We start from the raw sequence: 22,168 nt of genomic DNA, 5'->3' as shown, positions 1-22,168 counted from the left end.
CAGGTAGTACGTTTGTCACAATGAATATGCAAGATGCAGCATTTACACATATTTTGGCACAACAGTGTGAGGAGAAATGTAAATAGATTAAAATAGAACAACAGTGTGAGGAGAAATGTAAATAGATTAAAATAGAACAACAGTGTGAGGAGAAATGTAAATAGATTAAAATAGAACAACAGTGTGAGGAGAAATGTAAATAGATTAAAATAGCAATGACACTGTGATCTGTCAAACCTGGTGATTGCATCTGTTTTTAGTAAATTTTACTTGAACACGTAAATAAATCAACATTTATTGAAAAAAGATGATCACTTTCAACATTCAAAACATATCAAAACACGAAATACTAAATCTCAATCATTTCTGCTGCACTCATTGTTGTTCCACTGCTGTGCGTAAATGAGCACTTCATTAAAAGAACGGGATTTATTGATCATGACGCTGAACGTCTGCTCACACACGTAGGTCGAGCCAAACAACAGCATATTCTGTGCCGTCCTCCGGACGTTTGGAAACGTTGCTTCGTTAAGTGAGACATAAAAGTAATTCAGGTTAAGAGACTTGAACTTATCCTTTGAGGCGGAGTCAGACTGAAGATCGATCAGTTCCAGCTGCAGCTCCTGCGGTGCTGTTTCAGGGTCTTGTGACGGGACGGGACACCAGCTGAAGTGATGCGTCAATTTTCTTTAAATCAGAGAAGCGACGGCAGAACTCCCGTTCTTGCATTGATTGCTTGCTGGCGTAGTTTGCATGCTTTGTGGCAAAGTGACGGCTGATATTATATTCTTTAAAACCTGCAACGGCTTCTTGGCATATCAGACATGCAGCCGTAGATCGGATTTCGGTGAAAAGAAATCTTGTTGTGCGCTCTTTATTAAACACTCGGCCCTCACCGTCTACTTTGCTTTTCTTTGGTCCGCTCATTTCTACAGACGGGTCAGAGACTAATGGGGAAAAAAAACTAATGCAAAGAGTAATTCGCTACACGCCACCGCGGTTGTCAGTGCGCCATCTGCTGGTGAAACACGGGTATTGCAGGGACAAAATGAAAGTTATGATTTCGAATTTTTTGTATGCATCCTTGATGTTGCTATAACAGAGGTTGAGGGTTTTGTTGTGCCTGGTGGGGCATGTGACGTACTGGTGGAAGTCTCTCAGCGTGGTCTTCAGGGTGCAAATGCTTTCGCCTTTGCCTACTCTACACATTGTGAGCGCTTTGGTTCCCCTTTAAGGGGGATCATCCTCAGAGGCAGTTTGGGATCACAGCAAGACGAGGAGTGACAGTGATGGAGACGTTTTTGAGAAGAGAAAATGCAAATGCCGAACAGGACCCTGGACAAGATCCAGACCCAGATGAAGGCCCTGGTATGAGTGGTCGACAAAAGAATAAAGAAAAGACGGTGAGCTTGAGGCAACACAGCGAAAGCTATCTCTCATTTGGATTGACTTTCACCGGGGATGCAACGGCACCGACTCCGCTGGGCTTGGTGTGTGGTGAGAAGCTATCCAATAACTCCATGGTGCCAAGCAAGCTCAAACGCCGTCTCCAAACGGAACACCCCGTTCAGAACAAGATGGACTATTCTGTACGCTTACGTGCAAACAATGAGGAACAGGAAACTCTTTTTAGAGAAACCTCAAAGGTAAAGGAGAGAGTCCTCAAAGCTAGCTACCTTGTTGCTGAACTTGTAGCTAAATCAGAAAGTCCCACACTGTGGCAGAAACATTAATACTGCAGCTTGTAAAGGTGAACGAGATGCTCCGCCCTGACGCGGCCATCTTGAGATGTTCCCACTCACCGAGGAACTGCATGATGGGAACGCTGCTGCAATGAGCGAGCTGATTGGCCCACATTTGAAAACTCTTGAAGTTGTCATTTTATTTCTATTCAGCCTCCACAGAATGCCTTGACTGGGTTCGGGACCCACACAGCTCAGCATCGGGTGCTGGAAAGGACCTGACTTCAAAGGAGCAAGAGGAACTCTGAACTGAAACAAGATGGTGGTTTAAAGCTAAACTTTGCTGATCTTCCTTTGGACAGTTTCTGGTTATCTGTTGCCAAGGAGTTCCCCGTTCTAGCCAACAAAGCTATTCTGACATTGCTCCCGTTTTCAACCACATATCTGTGTGAGCTGAGCTTCTCAAGCTCGACGGCGATAAAAACTAAAAACAGAGAGAGACTGAGAGCTGTTGAGGAAGAGCTTCGTGTGTGTCTTTCTACCATTACTGCAGGATATCCATTTTGTGTTCATCCAAACAGCCCCAGGTTTCCCACTAAGTATAAGTACATTAACAAACTATATTATTAATTATATGTATTATAATAAAGGTCATCTAATCGAATATGTACTGTGTTAGAACGTCATTTTGTGTCATTTTGGTTGGTGGTGTGCCGCAGGATTTTGTAAATGTGAAAAATGTGCGGCGACTCAAAGAAGGTTGGGAAACACTGCCTTAGAGAACGAACCCAGAAATAACCATCATTTTTGTTCTTTAACTATGTGACATATTCTACATATTCTTTAGTTTCTCAGGGAATCATGAAAATGATAATCTGACTTTTACTGATTTTAATGTCGGGCTGGTGCAAACCAAGGAACCTTGGACTCAATTGGGTTTGTCCATCCATCCATCCATCCATCCATCGTCATCCGCTTATCCGGGGCCGGGTCGCGGGGGCAGCAGCCCAAGCAGGGAAGCCCAGACTTCCCTCTCCCCGACCACTTCCTCTAGCTCGGGGGTCGGCAACACGCGGCTCCGGAGCTGCATGCGGCTCTTTCGCGCCACCTAGTGGCTCCCTGGTGCTTTTTCAAAAATGTTTGAAAATGGAAAAAGATGGCGAAGGGAAATATATTTGTAATTTAAACTTCAAACAGGGACAGAAAAATACAAACCTTTGCAGCCTTTTGATTGGGAAACATGTTTTTCACGTTTCTTGATATTCGGTGCGTACCGGATGGTACTGTTACAGTTTGTCTTCGTAATTCCTACTCTGCAGGGAGTCAGTGATGGCATCCACAGAGGAGAGGCGGTGTGTGTGTGAGCGTGCTCCCGAGGGGGGGGGGGTGAGAGGATATCTGTTCTGTTCGCGGCGCGGTTACCGATTAATAAAAGCTTGTTCTGAGACCCAGCTCGTACTTATTTCAGCGTCTGACGGACACCACAAATTTGCGTTTTCCCGTACAGATTTTCTTCTACGCCGTACACGTCTTAAAATGCCTAAAAACCGTACTTTGTACGGCAAAAACGAATATAAAATATTCATTTTATATTCATCAAAAATCGGATTTATTTATTCAATTTCTTTAATTTCATCAAAGTAATGAAACTTACTGTAATTTATTAATATTGCACTGAAGTTAAACTTGATGCGTCATTCTCCACAGGATGCGCTGCAGGGAAAATTAACATTTCATCATGAAGGCTCATTATGTATTCGTAACCAACTTAGTCATTTTGATAGTCGGCTAATATAGCTAATATAGATAGATACAGCATGTGTTGCCTTGATTATAAGGCTCATATAAGGCTTTTCATTTTGTATGGCTCCAGACATATTTGTTTTTTGTTTTTTTGGTCCAATATGGCTCTTTCAACATTTTGGGTTGCTGACCCCTGCTCTAGCTCTTCCGGGGGGATCCCGAGGCGTTCCCAGGCCAGCCGAGAGACATAGTCTCTCCAGCGTGTCCTGGGTCTTCCCCGTGGTCTCCTCCCGGTGGGACGTGCCCTGAACGCCTCACCAGGGAGGCGTTCAGGAGGCATCCTAAATAGATGCCCGAGCCTCCTCATCTGGCTCCTCTCAACGCGGAGGAGCAGCGGCTCTACTCCGAGCTCCTCCCGGATGACTGAGCTTCTCACCCTATCTCTAAGGGAGAGCCCAGCCCCCCCACGGAGGAAGCTCATTTCAGCCGCTTGTACCCGGGATCTCGTTCTTTCGGTCACTACCCAAAGCTCGTGACCACATGTGAGGGTAGGAACGAAGATCGACCGGTACATCGAGAGCTTCGCCTTTGGGCTCAGCTCTCTCTTCAACATGATGGATCTCCCGCTCCATCCTTCCCTCACTCGTGAACAAGGTCCCGAGGTACTTGAAGCTCTCCTTCAAATATGGTAAGATGACCACATACACCTGCTTCTGACAATCACTCACAAACGCAATGACATTTTTAAACAGTGACAAAATGTGTGGAATGGGTTCTAAAAGAACAGCTGAACACGTCGGCAGCAATATCACATGTCCAAAGACGTTTCCCCTCCTACTTTGTCCAAACCACCAACGCCCCTTTCAAACACGTGATGCTGCTCGGAAAGTTTGGTGCGCTTTTAGAAATCACAGTGTGAAAGCAGAACCGAAACAAGTGATGAATGCAACAATGTTGTGACTTTCATCTTACCAATCGAACCGAGTCCACTTGTTCAGGTGTGAAAACGACCTTAAATGGCAGCTCCTGCAATTCTGTGCAATTAACTCTTGCATTAAGCCTTATCACTTGGGGCGGCCCACGCTGGTGCGTCACCGTTTGGATGCACTCCTGATTGCATATTAAATTAGGTTTGCTCATCCTTCATGCATTCTAGCTCAGGGTTGGAGCGGTTGCAGCAGAGGAATCGAGCAGCAGTGACGAAGTCCTTCTGATTTTGGATCGTGATTCCACACAGAAGACGGAGGACGATCACTCGGGGCTGCTGCCGTCTCCGTGTCCTGATGTCTGTTTCGAGTCATCTAATGCATTTCTATGAATTCCTGTGTCAAGTATCTCATGTTAAGAAAAATAAAAAGAAGCATAGCACACTCTTAATTCAGTTACTACAATTGTAAATGTGTACCCATATTTCAAAAGAAGCTATTTCTTGCATGCTTTTTGACACAGAGACAATAAAAGTGAAAATATGAACCCTTTTCCATTTTGTGTTTCTTTTACTGCCATTGAAAGGGAGAAGTGATTACTACATGTTTCATTGAGGCGCGATGGATGACTCAGTGGTGCATCCGCATGTTTCACGGGTGCTTTCATGAGGATGGTGAAAGGGAATGGATTATTGTGTGTGTATACACACACACACACACACACACACACACACACACACAAGTGAGTGTGAGAAATTGTTCCTTCATCTGTCTGGATATGGATTATCTTGAGGTTACACCCAAAGTGTGAAGACAAGCGAACAGAACGAGACCTCCCCGCGCCGCAAAACAACAACAACAACAACAACAAGCTGAGCTGGAGTTTTAAGGACAGTCTTGCAGAGCAGGAAGGAGAAGGACAATGCTCCTGGATATATGAGGCGAAGGGAAGGGTGGAAGGCTCTCCTGTCTCCACATAATTTGCAGAGTTTGTGTTTGTCGTCCTCCAGGATTCCAGTGCTACAGACGAGTTAGATTTGCTCCCAGGTCATTCCTGCTCAAGAATAAGAAATCAGTGTCACAGAGCCAAAACAAACATACTTTATTGTCCGAATAATCATGGATGGCTTACTTTGCAGGTGTTAGTCTCTATGCTTCCTGCCTCAGACATTTGATCCTAGAGGATAAAAGTCAAATCCACACAATAGGGTCTATTTTGATCTCTCTAAAAACAAGAAAGAGGATTCTCATTCACATGCTTAAAAAACTGAAAAATAATTCTACAGGAATAACAGCATTACCGTATTTTCACAACCATTAGATGCACGTAAAAGTCTTAAATTATCTTCAAAATGTGCCGAACGTCCTATGGTCCGCGCGCCCTATGTTTTGTCGCGGAGTGATACGTACCGGTGCTGTCCTTCAACATAGTATTATAGTCAGGAGCCTCTCGGAGTGATACGTACCGGTGCTGTCCTTCAACATAGTATTATAGTCAGGAGCCTCTCGGAGTGATACGTACCGATGCTGTCCTTCAACATAGTATTATAGTCAGGAGCCTCTCGGAGTGATACGTACCGATGCTGTCCTTCAACATAGTATTATAGTCAGGAGCCTCTCGGAGTGATACGTACCGGTGCTGTCCTTCAACATAGTATTATAGTCAGGAGCCTCGCGTAGTGATACGTACCGGTGCTGTCCTTCAACATAGTATTATAGTCAGGAGCCTCTCGGAGTGATACGTACCGATGCTGTCCTTCAACATAGTATTATAGTCAGGAGCCTCTCGGAGTGATACGTACCGATGCTGTCCTTCAACATAGTATTATAGTCAGGAGCCTCTCGGAGTGATACGTACCGGTGCTGTCCTTCAACATAGTATTATAGTCAGGAGCCTCGCGTAGTGATACGTACCGGTGCTGTCCTTCAACATAGTATTATAGTCAGGAGCCTCGCGTAGTGATACGTACCGGTGCTGTCCTTCAACATAGTATTATAGTCAGGAGCCTCGCGGAGTGATACGTACCAATGCTGTCCTTCAGCATAGTATTATGGTCAGGAGCCTCGCGTAGTGACACGTACCGATGCTGTCCTTCAACATAGTATTATGGTCAGGAGCCTCGCGGAGTGATACGTACCGGTGCTGTCCTTCAACATAGTATTATAGTCAGGAGCCTCTCGGAGTGATACGTACCGGTGCTGTCCTTCACCATAGTATTATAGTCAGGAGCCTCGCGTAGTGATACGTACCGGTGCTGTCCTTCACCATAGTATTATAGTCAGGAGCCTCACGTAGTGATACGTACCGGTGCTGTCCTTCAACATAGTATTATGGTCAGGAGCCTCGCGTAGTGATACGTACCGGTGCTGTCCTTCACCATAGTATTATAGTCAGGAGCCTCTCGGAATGATACGTACCGATGCTGTCCTTCACCATAGTATTATGGCGTGCTGACGAAGCGGAGTTCCAACTCGAGGCTGTCGGTCCCGCAGCAGAACACGGGAATAGAGCAGCGGCGAAAGAATCCAGCATTAATGAATCAATGGAGGAAGAGGAGGAAGCAAGAAGAAGACCTGCAGCAACTCGTCTCCTGCGATCTGCGACTCCGTGCGCGCCGATCTCACCGATACGGTGAGCTAGTGAAGCTAGCTAACGAGCAAAGAACTCCAACCGTTCAACGTTAAACTGCGAGCTGCGTGGGAGCGCTGGACGACAGAAGGAGAACACAGTTCCACTGAGAGTGGAAGGCAGCGCAGCGCCACCGTTTGTGAATGGAGTGTAGCTGCTAGGGCTAACTGTCTGCTAGCATTGTTGTTCGAGCCTTCGCAAAAGCCGGCATCATTTCCGAGGCGCCGCACGGCACGGAAAGTGACTGACAATGAAGAAAGGGAGCCCGGCATGTTTGACGGAGATCTAGCGCAGCTGTTCACTACAGAAACAGAGGATGAGGACTTTGATGGGTTTGATTAATGACGATTAAAAACACTGTGTACCAAACTCTGTTTTGTTCCGGCTCTATTTTTGAAAACGCGCACTAGTATGCTTGTTTGATTGATGAAGATTAAAGATTTGTACCAAACTCAGTTTTGCTCCTGCTTTATTTTGCGCACCTATCATGCCGGCGCCTTTTGAGCCGCGCGCCCTTTGTATGTTTAAAATACCGAAAAATCAGCCGTTAATGAGACTGCGCCGAATCAGCAGGTGCGTCATAAGGTCGTGAAAATACGGTAATCTGGTGCTCAGTGAAGGAATAGAGGGAAGGACAATTTGAAGATGAACTTGTGTACACTTCGATACTGCAGCTACACAGTTCATACGCTGGTAAAGTTTGTCTTACCTGTGCGTGCGTGCCTGTGGATTTGAATTTCATGCTCTTGTAGAAGTCTCTCTTCGGCAGCAAATACAGCAGGACCAAGTCACACACCACAGTTGCCTGGAAGAAATCAGTAGTATCTGAGTTTGCATTATTATTTCACAGACAGTAAATATGGTGGGAGGAAATAATGATGGAAACAATGAAAAATTAAAGCCGCAAGTGGCGTTGCAGGCCCTCGCCGGCCGACAGGCCGTTGAGCTGACCCGCCGACGCACGCCGCTTTTGTCCTGAGTGCTTCACAAGTGTTTAGATTTGAGCTGCATGAGTAGCTCACAGTTTAGTCAAATCGTTATTTGGATTATATGGCCATCTGCCATCAGGAGTTTCAATCCAATATGGCCGCCTTCCTGTGTGTCTGGGGGCGTGGCCATAATACTTTTTTTGTTTGCCCTGACATGACGCATGTCTGTACCGAATTTCGTGGCTGTCCGACAAAGTTGGCGTCGGACCCCCCATAGGCACAATGCATTGTGATTTTTGTAGGTGGCGCTGGCGCGCCACTTTTTCATACATACATTCTCACACACATGCCGGTTGAAAAGGCAATGACACCCAGGCTGCATTTTTTACGCTGTTGCCATGGCGATGGCAACCCCTCCTATGGGGAGGGGTCCGACGCCAACTTTGTCGGACAGCCACGAAATTCGGTACAGACATGCGTCATGTCAGGGCAAAAAAAAAAGGATTGTGACGAGGGCTACGCGTTTGTGTGTGTGTGTGTTGTTTAGTGTCTGTGTGTGTGTGCGTGTTGTTTAGTGTCGGTGTGTGTGTGTGTGCTGTTGAGTGTCGGTGTGTGTGTGCGTGTGTGTGTGTTGTTTAGTGTTGGGGTGTGTGTGTGTGCTGTTGAGTGTCGTGTGTGTGGGCGTGAGTGTGTTGGTCGTCCTCAACATGTGTTTTTGCAATTAAAGTACATTATTTTGATGTATGCATGATTATTAACCAACAATGTACCACTCCAAAAATGCCCACTCCAGATCCGATAGCCATCAGTGTCGGGATTATGTCAAATTTTCTCGCCTGTGGAAAAGAACAGAGAGTAAATTATTAAGATGAATTTTCAATTGTAGTGGAAATACATAAGACTTACCACTGAATGTACAATGATGTCTATCCTAATCCCAAACACTTTGAGCAGGGTTCGTTTCTGGATTTTGTCCTCGGTGTAATACTTTGCATATCTACAAACAGCCACATGAATTACGACACGTTACACGAAACACGAAACACCAAAGTGTTTAGCAAATATGTATGTTTCGCAGATGGGTTGTTCCGCATGTCCCATTAAGAACCAGACGAGCCGTTTCCCCCGACAAGCGATGACAAGAGATGACAAGAGGTTGGCATCATTCTTTCCGTCTAATTCTAATTCTCACAAAGGAGACAAATTGGTGTACTGTATTTTCTTTCCAAAATCCTAACGCTTTGCTTGCACCAGCATGAAGACCGAGCATTATCTCCGTGGTGGAAACACACCTGAAGTTGTAGCCCACTGACGCTCTGGCTTTGTCTGTTTCATCTGGGTTTCCATAAAGGCCATGGAAGTGATACTGGGGCTTGCAGTGTTTTACATCCACATCGAGATTACACGTCCAGTCGATCACAATACCAATGGCCCCTCCCTGCTGGGCCAGAACCCCACGGTCACAAAAGAGAAAGGAAGCAAACGGAATGGAAGTTCAGAAAACACTCGGCATTAACATGCACTTACCACAGTGGCGATCGTTTCAAAGTTGAAGCCAGACCGTTTAATTATGTCTCCCAGTTTGAATATGGGACACAGCGGTGCGGCATCCGGCTCATAAAGGCATTTACTGATGTAAGACATGTCGACGCCTTCCACCAGGTTACTCCTGATAAAACACAGTTATGGGCTCAATAGCATCCAGGAAATGTCTAATATTACATTTGTTCGGTTTTATTTAAAGACAACAAGTCGTCAATGTGTTTATTCTGTTTCAGGAGGTGTGCGTGAAAATATGTATTTTCTTTCCAACTTTATTAGAGTGAAATACTGTCGTTTTCAAAACCTCATTTAATATTGATTATATTTTTGATACATTTCTCTCCATCACCTTGTGACACCAAACAAAGGGAAGGTTATGGAATTTTTGATGAACAGCGTGAAGTTCTCTGCAGACATCAACATGGGGGGACTGGATGGAAATGAACAGAAGAGAAAATGAAATTCAGAAATCTTCATCACAGATCCAGTACATTTTATGTACGAAGGACTTTCAACGGAAACAAGACCGCAAGAAATGACTGTACTTGTACTGTAATACATGCTACTGTGTGACTGTACTAGTACTGTAATACATGCTACTGTGTGACTGTACTTGTACTGTAATACATGCTACTGTTTGACTGTACTTGTACTGTAATACATGCTACTGTGTGACTGTACTTGTACTGTAATACATGCTACTGTTTGACTGTACTTGTACTGTAATACATGCTACTGTGTGACTGTACTTGTACTGTAATACATGCTACTGTGTGACTGTACTTGTACTGTAATACATGCTACTGTGTGACTCTACTTGTACTGTAATACATTCTACTGTGTGACTGTACTTGTACTGTAATACATGATACTGTTTGACTGTACTTGTACTGTAATACATACTACTGTTTGACTGTACTTGTACTGTAATACATGATACTGTTTGACTGTACTTGTACTGTAATACATGCTACTGTGTGACTGTACTTGTACTGTAATACATGCTACTGTGTGACTGTACTTGTACTGTAATACATGCTACTGTGTGACTCTACTTGTACTGTAATACATTCTACTGTGTGACTGTACTTGTACTGTAATACATGCTACTGTGTGACTGTACTTGTACTGTAATACATGCTACTGTTTGACTGTACTTGTACTGTAATACATGCTACTGTGTGACTGTACTTGTACTGTAATACATACTACTGTCTGACTGTACTTGTACTGTAATACATGCTACTGTGTGACTGTACTTGTACTGTAATACATGCTACTGTTTGACTGTACTTGTACTGTAATACATGCTACTGTTTGACTGTACTTGTACTGTAATACATGCTACTGTGTGACTGTACTTGTACTGTAATACATGCTACTGTGTGACTGTACTTGTACTGTAATACATGCTACTGTTTGACTGTACTTGTACTGTAATACATGCTACTGTTTGACTGTACTTGTACTGTAATACATGCTACTGTTTGACTGTACTTGTACTGTAATACATGCTACTGTGTGACTGTACTTGTACTGTAATACATGCTACTGTGTGACTCTACTTGTACTGTAATACATTCTACTGTGTGACTGTACTTGTACTGTAATACATGCTACTGTGTGACTGTACTTGTACACTAACATTCTATGTAATAAATATATTCATCATCATCATCATCTTCATGCAGGAAGAAGTTGGCGAGTCCTCGTACTCTGGGATCTGCAGATCGTTCTCAACAGGGCACCAAGCGAACACCTCGCAGGTCTGGGTGGTATTCACACAGAATCCCGTCAGTTCTCCTTGAAAAGAGGTAAAAATATTTTAATCATCTTGAATTACCCCCAAAGGCCGAGCAAGCAAAGACATCAAAGCCAAGTGAAGAGGCTGAAGACATCAAAGCCAAGTGAAGAGGCTGAAGACATCAAAGCCAAGTGAAGAGGCTGAAGCAGCTGCTCCGTTGTCCTTGAAAGTCATTTCTCTGTCCGTGCGATTAGCCTTGTTGGTGTCAGCCGGTCTCGTGTGCTGGATGAGTTTGCAGACAGCTTTCTGGCAGAAATCCTTTTTGGAGGGGGCCTGACTTTTGTTGGAGCCCACCGGCCTGCTCGGGCACGAGCTTAGCGACTTCAGTGTTTACTTGTCTGCAAAACATCGCCTCTGAAGAGCTAGAAGCAGTTCAAGGTGATTCTGAGTGGGCTCAAAGAGACAGAGCTGACCTTATGTGAGGACTTGAAAGGCTCAGACGATAACGCTGGGACATATGAAGGACAGTAAATTCATACAACTGCTCTTAGATTATGCTGAGTGTGTGTTTGGATATAATACAACGCTCTTACTGCAGTGAGTTTTTGTTTTTAGGGTCTTTAGGGTCCATGCATGTGATTTATGATGACATGTTTGAAAAAAAAAAGAGCAACCACAAACAATCAACTGGACTTTCACCTCTCATCCAAGAAGCTTCTTCAATGAAGATGAGAAGAAGGTGAAACATCTTCAACCAATCTTGAACAAGTCAAATTGATTCTTCGTTTTTGCTCTTTGTGATTTACCTTGAGAATTGTAGGGAATTTCCGGATTAAATGGGATTCCCAACGTGGTTAACGCCGACCAGGGAGCACCACATTTATGTTTGTATCATTATTACTGATTCACTTGAACGCCTCATCTGGTGACGACACACAATGACGCAGATAAACATGGGCTTGGATTGGCTGGGGCAAAGTCCCGCCTACAGGGACGTGATGACGAAGCAGGAAGCGTCTTCATTCCGCCATGAGACAGCCACGAGAAACATGGTGGAATCCAGCGCTGATATCTGAACTAACTGTACTGATCTGTTAATTATATAAATGTGTTAATCTTAAGCCACATTCTCCTCATTGAATGCGCACCCACTACGGAGAACAAAGAACCGGGAGAGGGTTTGGTTAAACCCTACAGAATCTACATAGATATGTCCACACATGCAATTATTGCTCACGGCAGGGCTATAGTAGAAGCAAATAATACAGCACGCACTCACACAGACGGTGTGTTTGGTCGCTAAGACTTCTGTACGAGAGCATTGGATGAAATCCGGCGTCTAAATATTTACCCTAGAGGCGATGCGTCAGATCTGGCGTATTCTAGTTTCGACCATGTAAACACAGCGAGGCTGATCCTCAAGGGCCACCGCCCGCATTGCAAACACAGCTCTCCATAATCCCTTGTGATGTACTGAAGGAGGTCCCATTGTCCCGTCACTGGCTTTAGGAGGTTTAAGCTAATGTCAAGACGGGCTTTCATGTCAGGGCCAACATTAAACAAGATAAAGCAAAGTCAAAGATGTGGCTCTGAGAAATGATCACAGACTGTCAGGTCATCAGGATTTACCGTGTCCCGTACGCCTGTAGTCCCCTCCTTCACAGTCGCCATTTGAGATGCAGCTGTGTTTGCCTGGGAGCTGTCACACACAAGACATTGTGGATCAGTGTGGAATAATTCAAAGTGAAAGTATTACTATTTACGGTAGTGTATCAGTTAGCTGGAGAAGAAGAGGAGAAAGGGAGGAGAGACAAAGAAAGAAAGGGAATGTTCACCAACCTCTGGACACTTTCCCATCTTCTGACTCTCAGTAATGATGTAATTTGTCATGACAACAAAAGACGAGTCTCCCTGATGTTTACAATCAAAAAGAAGTTGTGTGTTGTTATTTCTTTCCTTATCAGGAGGACACACTGAAGGCTGCAACACTCATTACACAACCTACTCAAGTCCATTCATGTTTAGGTCAGCCTTACTGCACAGTTGGGGGTTCTAATGGGAAGATGTACGTACCATTGACCCAAGCCATATTACTTATTTACCCAAGCTTTAGGCTGAGCTAAGCTAACAAGAGTTTGCTCATCAAACTATCAGCAGCTAACCAGGTAACGTTTCCCAAAATATGAAGAGATGAGATGTTAGATGCTGCAAAATGTTACCCAAGATATCCATTAATGTTCTGTCTCTCAAATAAAAGGGAGCGGACACCCCGTATCAGGGGGTCTGAAACCCCATCCGCCCAGAGTTCCTTAAGGTCCACGCAATGTTGCAGAGTAATGTCAACCATGACATCCCTACAACATCCAGCACCTTAAGGGACTCCGGGCGGATCTCATCCACCCCTGGGGCTTTGCCACTGAGGAGCTTTTTAACTACCTCGGCAACCTCAGTCCCAGAGATAGAGGGGCCCACCCCCGAGTCCCCAGCAGCTGCTTCCGCACCGGAAGGCATGTTGGTGGGATTGAGGAGGTCTTCGAGGTAGTTCCACCACCGATCTACAACATCTTGACGGCATCCCTCACCGCCAGTGTCCACCAACAGGCTCGGGTATTACGACACGACAGGGACCGACCGCCTTCGGCCACAGCACCGATTGGCCTCTTCGACAATGTATGCACGAAACATGGTCCACTCGGACTCAATGTCCCCTGTCTCCCCCAGTACATGGTTAAAGCTCTCCCGGAGGTGGGAGTTGAAACTCCGGGTGGTGAGGACAGCTCAGGGGATTGTGGGTCACCGTCTGCCTGATTTGGACTCTGTTTACACCTCCAGAGTCCAGAGGAGGGCCAGACGCATCGGCACAGACCCCACCCACCCGGGCCACAGACTGTTTGTCCCGCCCACAGACCCCAGCCACCCGGGCCACAGACTGTTTGTCCCGCCCCCATCAGGGAGGCGGTTCAGGACAATAAGAAGCAGCACAGCAAGGCTCAGGAACAGCTTCTTCCCCCGAGCTGTGAAAGCAGTCGTTCCCTTGTAGTGATCTGGGACGCTTTATGCCGGTCCTGTTGCTGCTGCTGCTATTCTGCACTACTGCCTGTGATTCTCACTCTCTCTGTGTATATATATTGTTTCTTTAAGAGAGAATTTAGTTTTTGATTTGATTATGTTATGATGTGTGCCTTAAGCCGTGGGCCTTCTCACAATTTTATTATGTTCGCATCATGACAATAAAGTATCTTGAATCTTGAATCTTGAATCTTCTGAAAAGAGACTCAGGGCCTGCCAGGTCTGTCGGAGTCGACTCACCAGCAGGTGGTAATTAGTTGACAGCTCCGCCCCTCTCTTCGCCCAAGACATCCGGCTGCAAGTCCGGCAATACGACTACATAGTCGATCATGGAACTGCGGCCTAGGGTGTCCTGGTGCCAAGTGCACATATGGACACCCTTATGCTTGAACATGGTGTTCGTTATGGACAATCTCTGACGAGCACAGAAGTCCAATAACAAAACACCACTCGGGTTCTAATCAGTTGGGGCATTCCTCCCAATCACACCCCTCCAGGTCTCACTGTCATTGCCAACATGGGCGTTGAAGTCCCCCAAGAGAACGAGGGAATCCCCAGAAGGAGCACTCTCCAGTACCCCCTCCAGGGACTCCAAAAAGGGTGGATACTCTGAACTGCTGTTTGGACCATAGGCACAAACAACAGTCAGGATCCGTCCCCCCACCCAATGGTCTACCGTGGTAAACTACAGCATACAGGCACTGAGCCGGGGGGCAATAAGTATTGCCACCCCCGCCCGGCGCCTCTCACCAGTGGCAACTCCAGAGTGGAAGAGAGTCCAACCCCTCTCAAGAAGGGTGGTTCCGGAGTCCCTGCTGTGTGTCGAGGTGAGGCCAACTATATCCAGTCGGAACTTCTCAACCTCACACACCAGCTCAGGCTCCTTCCCTGCCAGAGAGGTGACGTTCCACGTCCCTAGAGCTAGTTTCTGGAGCCGAGGGTCGGACCACCAAGGTCCCCGCCTTCGGCTGCCACCCAGCTCACAAAGCACCCGATCCCTTTGGTCTCTCCTATGGGAGTTGAGCCTACGGGAAGGAGGCCACATATTGCCACTTCGGGCTGTGGGGAAAGGCCCAGCCACCAGGCACTCAGCATCGTGCCCCAGCCCCAGGCCTGGCTTCAGGGGTCCCTGGTGACCAGCATCTGGTCATTCATTTCATCAAAAGGGTTTAAAAGCATGACTATTACATAAAGGTGAATGCTCAAAAAGCATTTATTCAGGATCAATAACATATTTATCGATCTATCTTCTGGCTAGGTTTATAGACGTCAAAGCAAATATAACTATCTTCATTGTGTCTCTTTGATCACCACACCTTGATGGATCAACAAAGTACTGTAACCTGTTTGGTTTACTTCTTATCAGTTGTTTTCTCAACTCTTCACAATGTGCAAAGAACTATTTTCGGAACTCTCTGAGACACCTTTGTGTTGGGAAAATGTCAGATTGCTATTGTGTCATCATTATCTGTCAGAAAATCTTCTGTAAACCTGGACTTCTACCACATTCTGGCCTGTCCCATCCACGAAGCGAAGCGTTCTTCTGATGCTTTATTCACTCTGGCTTGGATGCTGACTTCACAGAATCTCAAGTCTGATCCAGATTTCCCAGTTTAGCCTTGTCAACAGCAGCCAGCAATTTGCTTTATGGGTCATGTGATGAGCACAAGTGAAATATTCCTGCATGAGCGGAAGGTTTCAGGCAAATATTCACCAACCTGTGAGGGGAAGACATAGTCGGCCACATCCCAGACTCTCTCACTTCCATTCACATTGGTGTAGCCAACTCCTTTCATTTTACTGAAGATAGAGCTCACTGCTGTATCTGTGGACTGGTATCCTTTCTCATATATGAACACCCATCTATATGAGACACAGAGAACAACTCGTCAGGCCTGTCGAGTCCTGCTCCATCCACCCCATCAGCTCCACAAGTGAGGGCATGTGTGGCGAGTGTGCACATCAGTTCCACATGCCTGAAGCACACCTCACAGGAAAACAGTCACATGAGTTTGTGCAATCGTTGCTCGAGCAAGCTAAATAGGCAAGTGTAAGAAGCCTCAGGAGAGGTATGCTTCAGTTAAATACCATTTTTGTGGCACAGTGAGGTGACTTTACATAAAACGCATAGATCTGCAACACGTGATGATGAATATTAATTTCTTCATTCCCTGTTTCTGTGGGTTAAAGTGTTCTATTCTACATCTGACGATAGTTTAACATTCTATTCCAGGGTTCTTTAGCATCCATGCTTTTCAATTTATTCTTCTTTTATTCTTCTTGGCCTGTTTATTCCCACGTCGCTGTTTATTTCATCCTTACGTTTGTAGACTTGTTGCAAAGTGCTCTGTCATTGGTCTTGATGATTCTATGTTAAAAAGACAAACCTTTTTATTATGTTAACATGATTATAAGAAGAAGAAGAAATTTTATTTTTAAAATAATTCCCATTAAGCAGCATCACTAAACACGATGATGAAGAGGATGTGAAAAGCAACATATTATGTTCATTTCTCTGTGGACAATTAAAAGCGCCTTCGAGAAACATCGTTCAAATTTATTCTTTCTTTTTGAAACCAGGTAAGTTAATTGAGAACGACCTGTAATTCTCATTTACAATAACGACTGGGAATAATGTGTCCAATTCACCTACGTTGCACGTTTTTGGTGGTGAGAGGCAGCCGAGGAACCCGGAGAGAACCCATGCAGACACAGAAACCAGAACCTATGGCCTTGTTGCTTCGAGGCAACAGCGCTAGCCACTGCACCACCACACTGCCCAAACCACACACTGAGCTGGAAGACACCACGTCTGTCATTTAGACAAGCCAAGTTACGCAAGTTCAAGAAGGAAACGTAGAAAAGATCAACGCGTATAGCGGAGAGTAAATGCTAAACGTTCTGCTCTCATAAAGCGCTTTCTCCACCTTCAGGGTGCTCAAAGCTTTACATTCACCCTCACATTCACCCATTCACCCATTCACACACACATTCACCCTCCAGTGGGCGACTGCTGCCATGCAAGTGCTGCCAGACCCACTGGGAGACATTTGGGGCTCAGAGTCTTGCCCAAGGACACTTCCCAGTCAGAGCTGGGATTTGAACCACTGACCAACTGAGCCAAATCTGCTTCTCTTCCTTGCTACCACGCCGCTCCTCGGAGATTAGTGACGAGAGAGATCAGAATTACCGTATTGGCCCGAATATAACATGGTGTTTTTTGCATTAAAATTAGGCTGAAAAAGTGGGATCGTATAATATTCGGTATCTAGACATTATATCGGCAGATATCTTTACAGCGAATGCTGAACACTATCTCGGCCACAAAGCGAACGCCTTTCACGAAGAAGAAAATAAAATAAAAATAGCTGTAGCACGAAGAAGAAAAATAAAAAATAGCGGTAAGAAAGAAAAGAGAAGAAAATACCGGTAAGAGAAGCGATAATGGAGAAACGTAGCGACAATCTGGAGAAAAGTGGGTCGAAGATCGGCCAGGTTAACCGGCAGCTGAGGAGAAGTTACGATGCCAACTTCAAGATGATGGTGATGAATGAGGCAGAGTCCTCAAACAATCGCAAAGCGGCTGTGAAATATGGTGTCACAGAGTGTACTGTACGGGATGGAGAGCTCAAAAAGATCAGAGAAAAGCTTCCCGTGGTCCTCAAAGCGGCCGCTTCCAAGAGCTCGACAGGAGGGCGTGTGCGTACGTGGACGAGAAACGAGAGGACGGGATGCCCATCAGCAGAGCTGTCATTCGGCTCAAGGCCGTGGAAATAGCCAAAGAGCTAGAGATACCCGCCGCTGACTTCAAAGCAAGCCTCGGCTGGTGTAGGAGAACGATGCGGCGTAACGGACCTAGCCCAGCGCCTGCCCTCTGACACGGAGAGAAGCTGGTGGCTTTTCAGCGCTGTGTGATCAGCTTACGGAAAAAGCACTCTTACCCACTGGATCAGACACCTGTGTGTTTTGACATGCCATCATCTGTCACTGCACACAATAAAGGTGAGAAATCTGTTATGATAAAATCCACTGGAGATGAGAAGAGCCGCGTTAGCGTCATGTTAGCCTGCCTCGCAGACGGAACCAAACTCCCTCCGTGTGTGGTTTTAAAACGTAAGACATTACCTGAGGAGGCGATGCCCAGGAGAAGGGCTGGATGGGTACCGAGCTTGTAGTGGACTGGCTCGAGGTTCTGTGGGGCAGACGGCGTGGGGGACTCAGAAAAAAGAGGAACATGCTGATTTTGGATGCATTTTGCGGACACTTGTCTGATCCAGTAAAAAAAGAAGTGAAGGCGATGAACGGCGACTTGGTGATCATTCCGGGGGGGGTGACAAGTCAGCTGCAGGTGTTGGATGTTGTGGTCAACAAACCCTTCAAAGAGCATCTGCGAAAGAGATACACAGAGTGGCTCCTGTCTGGTGATCAGGCACTCACACCGACAGGAACGGTTCAGAAGCCTCCGGTACGTTTGCTCTGAGTGGATCCTCAAAGAACGTCATCCACGGCTTTAAAAAATGCTGCACATCAAACGCCCTGGAGGCAGTGAGGATGACGCGGAGCCAGAGGATGGGAGTGAGGAGCAATGTTCAGATCTCAGCTCCTCTCAACGTTAAGCCAGTCTGCATTGTTGTTCCTTATTCATATTTGTTTACAGTTATATATTGTTATAATCATTTGTTTCAGATGTACTGTAATTATTTTCTGTATAAAATTGATCAAACTGTGAGGAGTTTGCATGTTCTCCCCGTGTCTGCGTGGGTTCTCTCTGGGTTCTCCCCGTGTCTGCGTGGGTTCTCTCCGGGTTCTCCCCGTGTCTGCGTGGGTTCTCTCTGGGTTCTCTCTGGGTTCTCCCCGTGTCTGCGTGGGTTCTCTCTGGGTTCTCCCCGTGTCTGCGTGGGTTCTCTCTGGGTTCTCCCCGTGTCTGCGTGGGTTCTCTCCGGGTTCTCCGGCTTCCTCCCACCAAAAACATGCAGCCTAGGCTGATTGGTGACGCTAAATTGTCCGTAGGTGTGAGTGTGTGTGTGGCTGGTTGTCTGTCTCTGTGTTGCCCTGCGATCGACTGGCGGCTTGTCCAGGGTGTAGCCCCGCCTCTCGCCCATTGACTGCTGGGATTGGCTCCAGCTTGGCCCGCGACCCGATGACGGAATAAGCGGTTGGGACAATAAATAATGAACAAACTTGAGTCTTGAAAAAGAGGGGGTCGTGTTATATTCGAGCCGATACGGTAATGTTTGCATATTACAATTTATCCACAGATGCTGCAGGACAGCGTCCCTCATTTCTGTCTCAAACAGATGTTGCAGGACAGGCAGGACAGCGTCCCTCATTTCTGTCTCAAACAGATGCTGCAGGACAGCGTCCCTCATTTCTGTCTCAAACAGATGTTGCAGGACAGCGTCCCTCATTCCTGTCTCAGACAGATGCTGCAGGACAGCGTCCCTCATTCCTGTCTCAGACAGATGCTGCAGGACAGCGTCCCTCATTTCTGTCAAACATGCTGCAGGACAGCGTCCCTCATTTCTGTCTCAAACAGATGCTGCAGGACACTCTGCTGCTGGTCGCAGCGTGCGCATGCGCCCGGGCAATGTGGGTGAAGTGTCTTGCCTAAGGACACAACGACAGTGGACACATGTGCCTGAGCCGGGGATCGAACCGCCAACCTCTCGATCATAGGACGACCCTCTCAACCACTGGACAGGCACTGGAAGCACAAAGACAGGGGGCAGCAACAGCTCCCTCCATAAGGACTTGGCCCAGACACCAGAGGGAGGGACCGGTTGCCGGTTGCCGGTTGCCGGTTCATGGACCAATTTGCCTCTTGAGTGCTGCCGAAGACCCCCAGAAGCTGCTCCCTGGGCGCTGGTAGGTGGCTTTCGCTTTCACTCCACCCTTTTCTCTCCCCCAACTTTCTGCTGGCCCTTTGTGTGCTTGCTCAAGGCCTCCGTGTGTGAATGAGGGATACGATAATTCTGCTTCTACTCTACATGTGTGGAAACAAAATGACATTACCATTTTCTGATTACATATATGCTTAAAGGACCCGAGTTCTTCACAATCCTCAAGAACGGACCTGATCGTTCCTGAAACCCTGAGGAGCATAAAGGACCTCCTTAATGTGCTCTGACGGCAGGGAAAGGCAGCGAAGGGACTATCCTGGATCCAGCATGTCAAAGCGAGCATGCAGGGGCGGGACGCGCACTATTCTGGTCTCAACTTGAGTCGTCGGCGTCGCTAAGTCAGCCATTGCTCTTTTAGTTTGGTCTGTAAGATCTATACAACGTGATAACAACACAACAAAGTACACATTTTGTGTACTGTGTACATCATCACCATAGTTGGTGGGCTTTGAATGGCCGCTCCGAGGGGTTACATGGATCAGACTCTGTCGCTATGAGAAGAAGGGTGAGAGAAGTCTGCCTCGGGTCTTACCCGATGATGTATGCCAGGACCCCCAGCTGGATCAGGCGACACACCACCCCAACCCTCCGGTTCCTCACCAGCACCTGGCGCGGGGTCTCGTATTCAAAGAAGAAGTCAGAGATGGCGTTGGTGATTTGGCTCTTCATCGTCTCTCATCGGCCGACCCACAGATAGGAGGGTCTCTCTCTCTTTCTCTCTTCTCCTGCTTCCCTCTGCCTCGTTTCTCACAAGTGGCAACGGTCCTTCGGCTCCTCCCATAAGTAACGTCTGACATGTCTCACATGTCTCACATGTCTCACATGTTCCTCCCTCCCACGCCGCTCCCTCTGTCTCACTCTCCTTGCAGTCTATCCCATTCGCCCCATCCTTCTTTTTGTTAATTCCGCAGAGTTAAACTGCTTTTTTTCAGCCTTGATTTGAACGTGAACTCGACAGCTGCCAGACGAGCACCGGACTTCCTCTTGTCTGTGTTAACAGCCCTTATCTTCTCTAGCAACACACAACATTATGCTTGTTTGCCTGCTCTCAGTCGCCACCTGCGTATGTTAAGCCTTCTTATGTTTTATCACTTTGAGTGTGTGTGTGTGTGTGGGGGGGGGGGGGAGGTGCTGTTCCTTTCTAATCTTCATTTTCAGCAGAATGAAAGTAGCAAACACGACATCAGGAAAGTGAACCCATCAGTTTCAGTGTAAAAACATTGCATAAGATTCCCCATCTGAAAAAATGGGTCTTCCTCAGATGTGTGCAGCGCTTTCTAATCTCCAGAGATTAGCCAAGGAAACATCTGAGTTTGGAATCATGTTTAAAATCCATCCCCAAAAAACAGAAGAATCAGTGCATCCAGTTTGGCAGGACTACAAGGATTTTGCAAAGACTGCAAAATAAAAAAGCAGCCATGGCGTTGTAAATAATAACATAATGTTATCGGATGAATATAGCATGTAGCAATTAGCACAAAGGTTTATTTGACAGGGAACATTGAGATATTTGACCCTGTATACCAGGGGTCGGGAACCTTTTTGGCTGAGAGAGGTATTTTTTAAATGTAACTCCGTGAGAGCCATAAAATATGTTTAAATGTGAGTGTTTTATGTTAAAGTGCAATAAGTCTCTTAATTCTTCTTTCTAATCAATGATGGATATTCTTACCGTTAATGAGACTTCTGCTGCTGCGTGGTTTTGATGATGCTTTTGTGACTACATACAAAGTGAAAAGTACGATTCTCCTCGTCTTTTTTTCTTTGAAAAGGGTTTCTAAAATTAGCGAGCTGACAACGCGATTAAAACGAGGGACGTTTACTTCCTGATCTCACAACAGGCCGTTCCCACTGACATTCCTGGTTTGACACTGTTTTTCAACACAGGTCGACCTGCTATCAGTCTCCCAGTGAGCAGAACGCCGTTTACAGGCCGGACTTCGTCTGATCGCTGCCTCATAGCCAACCTGCTTTCTAGTCGCCGGTTCGCGCATACGCAAAGGA

The 22,168-nt window shown here is 46.3% G+C and overlaps 1 protein-coding gene across 2 annotated transcripts; it reads right to left on the bottom strand.

Annotated features, from left to right (window-relative positions):
* Positions 1-4,911: 4,911 nt before the first annotated feature.
* On the bottom strand, positions 4,912-20,887 carry p2rx1 (purinergic receptor P2X, ligand-gated ion channel, 1). Of its 2 annotated transcripts, XM_068744963.1 has the most exons (13): positions 20,697-20,887; positions 15,983-16,127; positions 13,035-13,106; positions 12,825-12,894; positions 11,167-11,254; positions 9,801-9,881; positions 9,437-9,578; positions 9,202-9,347; positions 8,816-8,906; positions 8,680-8,745; positions 7,690-7,785; positions 5,484-5,528; positions 4,912-5,405 (listed from the first exon to the last, which is right to left on the bottom strand). In XM_068744963.1, the coding sequence occupies exons 1-13, from the start codon at positions 20,831-20,833 to the stop codon at positions 5,400-5,402; spliced, it is 1,185 nt and encodes a 394-aa protein (XP_068601064.1). In that variant the 5' UTR covers positions 20,834-20,887; the 3' UTR covers positions 4,912-5,399. The 2 variants fall into 2 exon arrangements, with proteins under 2 accessions (XP_068601064.1, XP_068601065.1); XM_068744964.1 differs by lacking the exon at positions 13,035-13,106 and having other exon boundaries at positions 9,202-9,350.
* Between the last annotated feature and the right edge of the window lie 1,281 nt (positions 20,888-22,168).

The sequence above is a fragment of the Brachionichthys hirsutus genome, chromosome 10 (assembly GCF_040956055.1).
Source record: "Brachionichthys hirsutus isolate HB-005 chromosome 10, CSIRO-AGI_Bhir_v1, whole genome shotgun sequence".
NCBI classification, from domain to species: domain Eukaryota; kingdom Metazoa; phylum Chordata; class Actinopteri; order Lophiiformes; family Brachionichthyidae; genus Brachionichthys; species Brachionichthys hirsutus.
The sequence above is the reverse complement of the archived record's forward strand: the minus strand, read 5'-3'. Positions and strand labels throughout refer to the sequence as shown.